The 8,959-nt window shown below is 45.4% G+C and overlaps 1 protein-coding gene across 1 annotated transcript in view; it reads right to left on the minus strand.

The window, feature by feature from the left end:
- RALGDS (ral guanine nucleotide dissociation stimulator) overlaps positions 1–8,670 on the minus strand; it is a 225,285-nt gene extending 216,615 nt beyond the window's left edge. The window contains exon 1 of the mRNA XM_040324446.1: positions 7,778–8,670. Coding sequence (XP_040180380.1) covers positions 7,778–7,798 — 21 coding nt within the window. The 5' untranslated portion in view covers positions 7,799–8,670. The remainder of the gene's footprint in view (positions 1–7,777) is intronic.
- Positions 8,671–8,959: the final 289 nt, after the last annotated feature.

Below are 8,959 nucleotides of genomic sequence, written 5' to 3' on the forward strand. Positions count from 1 at the left end.
CAGTCTAAAATAATTCTATAATCCATCATGACAACTCTTTTTGTGGGTCTGTGCTTTACTATTTTGTCAATTTTGAGGAAATCCTCGAAGGTGGCTTTGTAACGCCCTACAATGAGTCACCCACCACTTATCTTACTGGCAGGTGCTATGAAGCCTGGTAATTGCTTTACATCAGCCTAGGATTGAACAAGCAGACAACATGTATCCAAAGAAGCTGATCTCATCTATAATTAATAGCAGAGAGAAAATTTACATCTAATGCCTTCCTAAGTGATGGAGTAGGAAGGAAATCTCATTTTATCCCTTGGAGTCTACTGCCCTCAAGTGGGCACGTTATATACTGCATCTGGCATGAACATTTCCTAATTTAAAGACTAAGGGCCAGATTCAGGTAGACTTACGATGGGCGTATAAGTAGATACGCCGTCTTAAGTCCGAATCCCCGCCGTCGTATATTTAAGCGTATTCTCAAACTGAGATACGCTTAAATATTGCTAAGATACGACCGGCGTAAGTCTCCTACGCCGTTGTATCTTAAAGCGGTTCTCCACCCTAAAGTGGAGTCCCGCTGATCGGAACCCTCCCCCCCTCCGGTGTCACATTTGACACCTTTCAGGGGGGAGGGGGGTGCAGACACCTGTCTAAAGACAGGTATTTGCACCCACTTCCGGCTACGGGCGAAAGACGGGTTTTTCTGACTTACCGTCTGTCGCCCGTTGTGTGCTGGGAACACTCGGCTCCCAGCACACAGCGTGTGAGCCAATCGGCGGGCGCAGCGCGACTCGCGCATGCGCCGTAGGGAACCGGGCAGTGAAGCCGCAGCGCTTCACTTCCTGGTTCCCTCAGCGTGGATGGAGGGGGGAGCAGCAGAGAGACGAGCGATCACTCGTGCTCTGCTGCGATCAGCGCTGGACTCCAGGACAGGTAAGTGTCCTAATATTAAAAGTCAGCAGCTGCAGTATTTGTAGCTGCTGGCTTTTAATATTTTTTCCCCGTGGCACATCCGCTTTAACTGCATATTTACGCTGGCCGCTAGGGGCGTGTACGCTGATTTACGCCTAGAATATGTAAATCAGCTAGATACGCCTATTCACGAACGTACGACTGGACGTCGCAGTAAAAATACGCCGTTTACGTAAGGGGTTTTCAGGCGTAAAGATAAACCACCAAAAAGTTGGCGCAGCCAATGTTAAGTATGGACGTCAGAACCGCGTCTAATTTTTCAAGTTTTACGTCGTTTGCGTAACTCGTCCGTGAATGGGGCTGGCCATAAATTACGTTCATGTCGAAAGCATTGACGATTTGCCGACGTCATTTGGAGCATGCGCACTGGGATACGTCCACGGACGGCGCATGCGCCGTTCGATCGAAACGTCATTTACATGGGGTCACACTTAATATACATAAAACACGCCCACAGCTTCAACATTTGAATTAGGCGGGCTTACGCCGGCCCTAATATGCTACGCCGCCGTAACTTCGGCCGCAAAATCTTTGAGAATACCATACTCGCCTCTCAAAGTTAAGGAAGCGTAGCGTATAGGAGATACACTGCGCCCGCCTAAAGGCATGTGAATCTAGCCCTAAATTCTTTACGAAAAACCCTTTCATGACTATGCCTATTTCTGACATTTGGTGTTTACAAGTTAAAATCCGTATTTTTTGCTAGAAAATTACTTAGAACCCCCAAACATTATATATATTTTTAGCAAAGAATCTAGAGAATAAAATGGTGATTGTTGCAATATTTTATGTCACACTGTATTTGTGCAGCAGTGTTTTAAACGCAACTTTTGGGGAAAAAGACACTTTCATGAATTAAAAAAAAATTAAAAAGTAAAGTTAGCCCAATTTTTTTGTATAATGTGAAAGATGATGTTACGCCAAGTAAATAGATACCAAACATGTCACGCTTTATAATTGCACGCACTCGTGAAATGGCGACAAACTACGGTACCTAAAAATCACTTAAAATTGCTGTCACAAGGAATGTAAACATCCCCTGTGACAGTAATAGGTGGTGACAGGTACTCTTTATGGAGGGATCGGGGTTTAAAAGATCCCCCATCCCTCCTTTGCACTTCAAAGTATTCAGATCGCCGAAAACTGTGATTCTGAATACTGTGTATTTTTCTAAAACCGGTGCCATTAGCAACCGAATAAACAGGAAGTGACGTTGTGACGTCGATTCCATGTTTACGCTAAAGAGACTGGATCTAAGCCATTTGCGGCTTCATTTCAGTCTCTCTCTAGGCACTGGACGCAGCGGATCATGCATCGGGTCTCCTGGTGGGACGGGAGGCCCGGTTAGAGCGGCGGAAGGGGGGGTTGTCTCCTCCTGCTCCTTCGGGATAACAACTGAGTGGCTTTTAGCCACATCGGTTGTTATCCCTGGAAAGCCAATCGCCGGCTCTACAAAATTATACCGGGATGATGCCTGCAGCTGGGGGCATCTTCCCGGTATAACCCCCAAAAGCCGAGGACGCATATGTGCGTACGCTCGGCGGGAAGGGGTTAAAGTGGTTGTAAACCCTTTTTGTTGCCTTTTTCCTATAGGTAAGCCTAGACTAACGCTTACCTATAGGTAGTGGAAACATCTCCTAAATGTGCGCCGTTTAGGAGATATTTCACTTGTAGTACGCTGGTAATGTAAACGGCGCATGCGCTGGGAAGAAACGAAACTCCATGCCGCGTCTTCCCTAACATGTGCCGTTACCGGCGGCTCCCGTGCGCGTGCTCGGGAGTGACATTGCGGCGCCTGAGCCTTGATACCTGGAAGTAACCTTCGGGAGAGATTTCTGCGGCCAGAGGGGGAGACAAGGGCGGCTTCGGGGCTTCTATCTAAGGTAAGTAATTCATAATGAGCTAGTATGCTAGTCATGTGCTCCGCAACATAGTCTGAATTTTATGAATGGGCTGCAAAATGCAGACTGTGGTGTGGAGTTGCAGAGATCACTCTACTTAATAAATGAGTAGGAAAAACTATCCACACTCCGGTTGTTGTTCTTTAAAAAAGATGTTTGTTACTATACAAACGCAGATGAAAACAGTTGACGCGTTTCGGCCTATAAGGCCTTAGTCATAACCACATGACTAAGGCCTTATGGGCTGAAACGCGTCAACTGTTTTCATCTGCAAATGTTCACTGTGGCTTGTCAATAAAAATGACGATTTTTTTAAATCGCAACAACTGGAGTGCGGATCATTTTTCCTACGTTACTCAGCCAGCAACTGTGGATTGAGCACCCAGGAGCTCTGCTATATATGTGTTGTATGGGTAGTAGCACTGACTTTTCTGTTTATACTTTAAAAAATAGCCCCTACGTGTTGCATTAATGCTTTAAGGGGCCATTCAAAATGAAAATCACACCACAACACACCTCCCCTTAGGGCAGGGGTGCCCAACCAGTGGCCCGGGGGCCACATGTGGCCCGTGGAGCCCTCTGATGTGGCCAGTGGAGCCCTCTGATGTGGCCCGTGACGTCCTGCTCTGGGATGGCTGGTTGACAAGCCCAGGTTGAGGAAGAGAGCGGCTTTTCAGAAGGTGCACCACACCTGCAGGATATAATAGACGTCTATGGCAAAGTGCAGCTAACCGGCGGGAAAACCACAGGTACACTGCGTCCAATAGACCGCAGACCATCATTGTAAAAGCAGCCTTAGGCCCCTTTCACATGATCGGTCCGACCCAATCGGACCCTCCATTCACCTCTATGGAGCGGCAGATGTAAACAGACTTTTTTCTGTTTACACCCGCCTACCTCCAATCCGATCTGCTAAAAAAACAGAGTGGATCTGCCCCCTTCTATCTGATTGGATCGGAGGTCCCATAGAGTAGATTGGGCTGTGTCTGCGTCTGCTTTGCAAATGCAGACTGGACACAGACTTGTCATCTGTCTGCTCCGTTCATTGTGGCCCGCGACTGGTTACTAAGTCGCTTAAGCGGCCCGCTGCCTTCAAAAGGTTGGGCACCCCTGCCTTAGAGCATTAAAGAGGGGCGTCACACTTTTTTTTCCCCAGCAGCTACAGTATATTTTAGAAATCAGATACAAACCAGTCCCTGGAGTCCAGTGCTGTCTTCCTGCAGCAGGTTGTTGTTACTGCTGTGGGTCTCTAGTGCCACCCTCACAGCCGGCTCCTACAGCCTCCTGGGAGCGGCTACCAACTTACTTGCTGGGCAGAGGTGGGGATAAGGATTAGCTGTAGTAGTAGTAGGCCTACTGAGGAAGCCCTGATATTGGGTGTAACGTGTATTGGAGTGGAGCAATGCTGTAAGTGAAGGTTGTATGTGTATAAGTTATTGGCATGTTCCTCTATACATTGTGAAGCACTTACCACAGCACTGGGGGTGCTCATGGAATGTATTCTTACCAGTGAGTCTGGAGCTGCTGAAGGAGGAGAATACAGAAGCATGCTGGAGGAGACATCCCCTTGGTGTTGATGATTTAAGCTTTTATGACCTTGATATTATAGTGTGGTACACATTTGGAGGTGAGCACTGGATGGTTGGAGGCACAGCACATTTTGAGAAGTTGATAGAAATAATCACATATGTATCCCAATGATGTTACACATATGACTATTGATCATCAGAAGTTTGGACTTTTATTTCTTTTTTTTCTTTATTTTGTTTGCACTACATCATTTTTGTATTACGATGTATAGTGTGGTGGAATGCACTGTTGATGTTTAGCAGCAATCCAGGATTGTCTTTTCTATCACATTGAATGTTATATTCACATTAAGCCCTGGTTCACACTGATGCTACTTTGAAATCGTGCTAGTTTACTTGAAGTAGCGCGATTTCAAAGTAGCAAGGTCAGCGCGATTTCAGGTGCTACTTGATAGACATTTGCGTGGCTTCATACACCGATGTCTATAGAAATCGCACCTGAAATCGGCAAAAGTAGTGCAGGAACTACTTTTGCAAATTGGTCTCGCACCGATTGGAACAGTGCCATTGACGCCAATAGGCTGCAACTTGTCATGCGATTTGATCTCTCAAATCGCATGACAAATCGCTCCAATGTGAACCTAGGCAAAAGGTAAATGCAGCCCAATCAATCAATCCATCAACACTGAATCCCTCCTAGCCTCAGCAGATAAAAATTAAATACATCATTGTATCTTCATTAAAAAATCTGTTACCCTGGCCTTGCCATGTATGGCCATGCAATGTGCACTACCCCTGGTGTTCCATATTTTTGCAAAGAGGAAGGTGGGGGGGAACTGTGGTCTGTGACACTAACCATTATTCCCTAATGCCGCGTACACACGATCGGATTTTCCGACGGAATTCCACTCCAGCTTGGCTTGCATACACACGGTCACACAAAAGTTCCCTGAACTTTCGTCTGTCAAGAACGCGGTGTCGTACAACACTACGACGAGCCGAGAAAATGAAGTTCAATGCTTCCGAGCATGCGTCAAATTGTTTGCGAGCATGCGTCGAAAATTTTGCGCGTCAGAATTGCTACAGATGATCGGATTTTCCGATAGGAATTGATTTTGTCTGAAAATTTAAGAACCAGCTCTCAATCTTTTCCTGGCGGAAATTCCGACAGCAAAAGTCCGATGGAGCATGCACACGGTTGGAATTTACATTCAAAAGCTCACATCGGACTTTTGCTGTCAGAATTTTCCGATCATATGTCTTCATCCCTGCCTCAATGCAGGTTAAATGTCAGTAGATACGTAATTCTGTTCAGTGAGTCTTGTGAATTTCGTCCTTCAGACAGCACAGCTGTTAAGAAATACAGCATGGTCACCGACCTGCCCCCAGCCTGCTGATTGGCTACTAAAAGGGCATCCCCACACTGATGAGGTCACCCCTCTGCTCTCTTTTGCACCTGTCAACAAGGTTCCACTGTTAGACTGAGAGCACTGTGTATTATAGAAGAACCCGATTGGCTCTTACTATAAAATTTCCTCTCCCCATATGAGAATTACCGTATATGCAGATAATATATATGAGAATTATATGCAGATAATATATAGATAGGTTCAGGTGCTTATATTATTCTGTATTTAAATTAAATTAATTACATTCAATAAATACATACATAAAGATTCTTCTCTGAAGGCCAAGCTACAGTTCCATAATCCTTCTAACTTCAGTCATTCTGTACTTCTCTTATGCCCTGTACACACAATCTCGATTTCCGACAAGAAAACCACATTTTTTTTTTCAGCAGGAAAACGGCTGAAATTTGTCTTGCATACACACGGTCACACTAATCTTGTCTGAAATTCCAAACGTCAAGAACGCAGTGACGTACAACACGTACGACGAGCTGAGATCAATGAAGTTCAATAGGCAGTTCGGATCTTCTGCTTGATTCTTAGCATGCACGTTTTTTGTCGCGTCTTAAATGCATACAAGCGATTCGCGACAGGAATTTTTCGTGTCACGAAAATTGAGATCCTGCTCTTAATCTTTTCTTGGCTGGACAGAAAAAGTGCGATGGAGCATACACTAGGTCAGAATTTGCGAAAAAAAGCTCACATCGCACTTTTCTCTTCGGGAATCGCGATCGTGTGTGAGAGGCATTAAAGTGAACCTGTGACTATTCAAATCCTATCTGCCTGCAAATTGTGGGATGCAGATAGGGGAAGGCCAGGGCTGAAAGTCAAGGGAAAAGTCAAATGGGTGTTGGTGGAATATTAGACCCAAATGCAAATACAATCTGATGTCATTTCCAGTCTTTAAGGAGAACTAATCCCTCCTATTCTTTACAGTTAAGGAAGCGGCCATCTTAGCCTCTGTTTGAGTTGCAGTTTCCATGGTGCTGCACATGTGATCAGCTATGAAGCCAGCCATTTGATGTCTTGACAGTTTGGTTGAGAGCTAACATAAGCACACTAATACTGTAGTAATTATAATTCATGGCATGCCTTGAATGTAACTGTTGTGGGAAACTGTTAAATCAGCAGGTTCAGTTCTGTTTTAAGAGGCAGATTCGGTCATACAAGGTATTCATCCCTATGGGTCTACAGAGCAGTCCAAAGATAGTGTAAAGGAGGACAGTGATGGAACTTTATAAATCCAATAAAGATTTTTAACTATTAATCTTGATAAAAGATCAGTAGATAAAGCCAATATGTTTCGTGGGCTCACAATTAGCCTTCATCAGGGCCAGACAATGTGAGCAAAGGTTTAATGTTTTGAATATTATCAATGGCAGACTGGTGCCCCTAATGATATTATACGAATTCTTTGCTCACATAGTATTTTCTCCTATCACTGCCCACATGTAAGCCCTGATGGATGGGGAAATCCTGAGCCTCCGGAAAGGGTTGCCCTTGCCTTGCCTAATGGAAAAGTCAAGGAAATCATGAAGTTCGCTCCATGGTTCAAGGTAGGAGGAGGCTCGCTGATGCACACCTTGCACCTGCTTAATGGAGATGATAGGCTCTGACTTACCGCTTCAAAGGAAACCTGTACTGGGGCAACAAGGCTGCCATTGCTGACCTTACCTATAGAAAATACTAGTTGTTTCGATGTCAAACGGATCCAATAGCTTCATCTCTTTCAGAGACACATACCTTGCACAAGTATGCAGATCAGGACTTGACTCCGACTTCCTAATCTGCGTGCTTGTTCCAAGTCAGTGACTTGAACAATATTAAAACTAAAGACAGCCAATTGAAAATGGCAGCCAGAGCCAACGAACCAACGATCAAGTCGAGAATCAACAATTTGGATTTATGCATAAAATACATCTAAATAAATAAACTCAGCAATACCAAATGTACACTTTAAATCAACACAACTCACCGGAGTATCAAACATCATCATCGTCGGCTGCTCCTCATCCTTGCCTTGTGGTCAAGGAAATCCAGTGTAATGATATAGGAAACTGAGGTGGTCGAGGGGGTCTGTCAAGTCCTTCTGCCCCTCACCACTGCCTCAGACCAGACAGTGTGGGATGTAACCATGCGTCGAGGTCACTTGAGATGACAGAGATCACCGACCTGTCGACGGATCACCCATGGTGTGCCAGAGTCACTTAATCCAAAGTGCCAATCCAAAGTGCCATCCGCAGGCTTCCTCCAGCAGAAACGCTAGGAAGATGGTCCACCTTAAGAGCTAACCCTAATATCTCAAAGGAAGCCGAAAGCATATCAACCGACCAATAACCAACCTTGGGAAAATGCAACATCAACGCAAAAAAAAAGCCAATGCAAACGATGGAGTCCTGCAGAAAAGTAGTCATTTAAAGGGACAAAGACTCAGAATATCCACCATTGTGCAAAGATCACAGCATCTGTGCAAACATTCAAAAATAATCAGCCATTCCTCATCATGTTTAGAAATCCATTGTGTGTGGACCCGAAGCTGGAGACAGCGGCTGGTGACATCTGTCCTTGTCTCACCTTAAGGGTTGAGGAGTCATCTAATGAGAAGATGGGGGGGTGCACACAGAAACCGATCACCCCTATAGAGGGGAACCAAGGACCTGTGTGATCTTATTAGGGATAAGGATAGCGGTGTCAGTTTGCAGAACAAGGCAGCCGGCTTGTATGTGGCAAGGGAGGAGGAGGGGGCTTCTTGGTCTGGGGGTCTGTGGGTGATGGACAGGGACAGTGCAGGAATCCAAGTCCCCAGGTTAGGTGAAGAAGACACATTGCTGTATAGCTACAAAGGCCATGCAAGCAGGGAGGAGAGAAGGAGAGAGGGAGAGGGAGAGAAAGAGGGATGGGAGGAGGGGGAAGAAGAGAGTCTCTTGCTAGCCAATGACAGCAGCACATCTGCACAATCCAATGGCTGAGATGCAGAATGAGATTTGCTCTTTCCAATTTAGACTACACTTCAGAATCTAAATTCCACAAACATAACGCACCGCTTTTCACCCTCCACAGCGCAACGCCTGTAACATTTTAGGTGCAAAAAAAAGGATTTTTTATTGCATGCAAACACTGGCAGCTGGAGTGACAGTTTGCAAAGGGCAGGCACTAG

The sequence above is a fragment of the Rana temporaria genome, chromosome 9, assembly GCF_905171775.1.
Source record: "Rana temporaria chromosome 9, aRanTem1.1, whole genome shotgun sequence".
Lineage (NCBI taxonomy): Eukaryota > Metazoa > Chordata > Amphibia > Anura > Ranidae > Rana > Rana temporaria.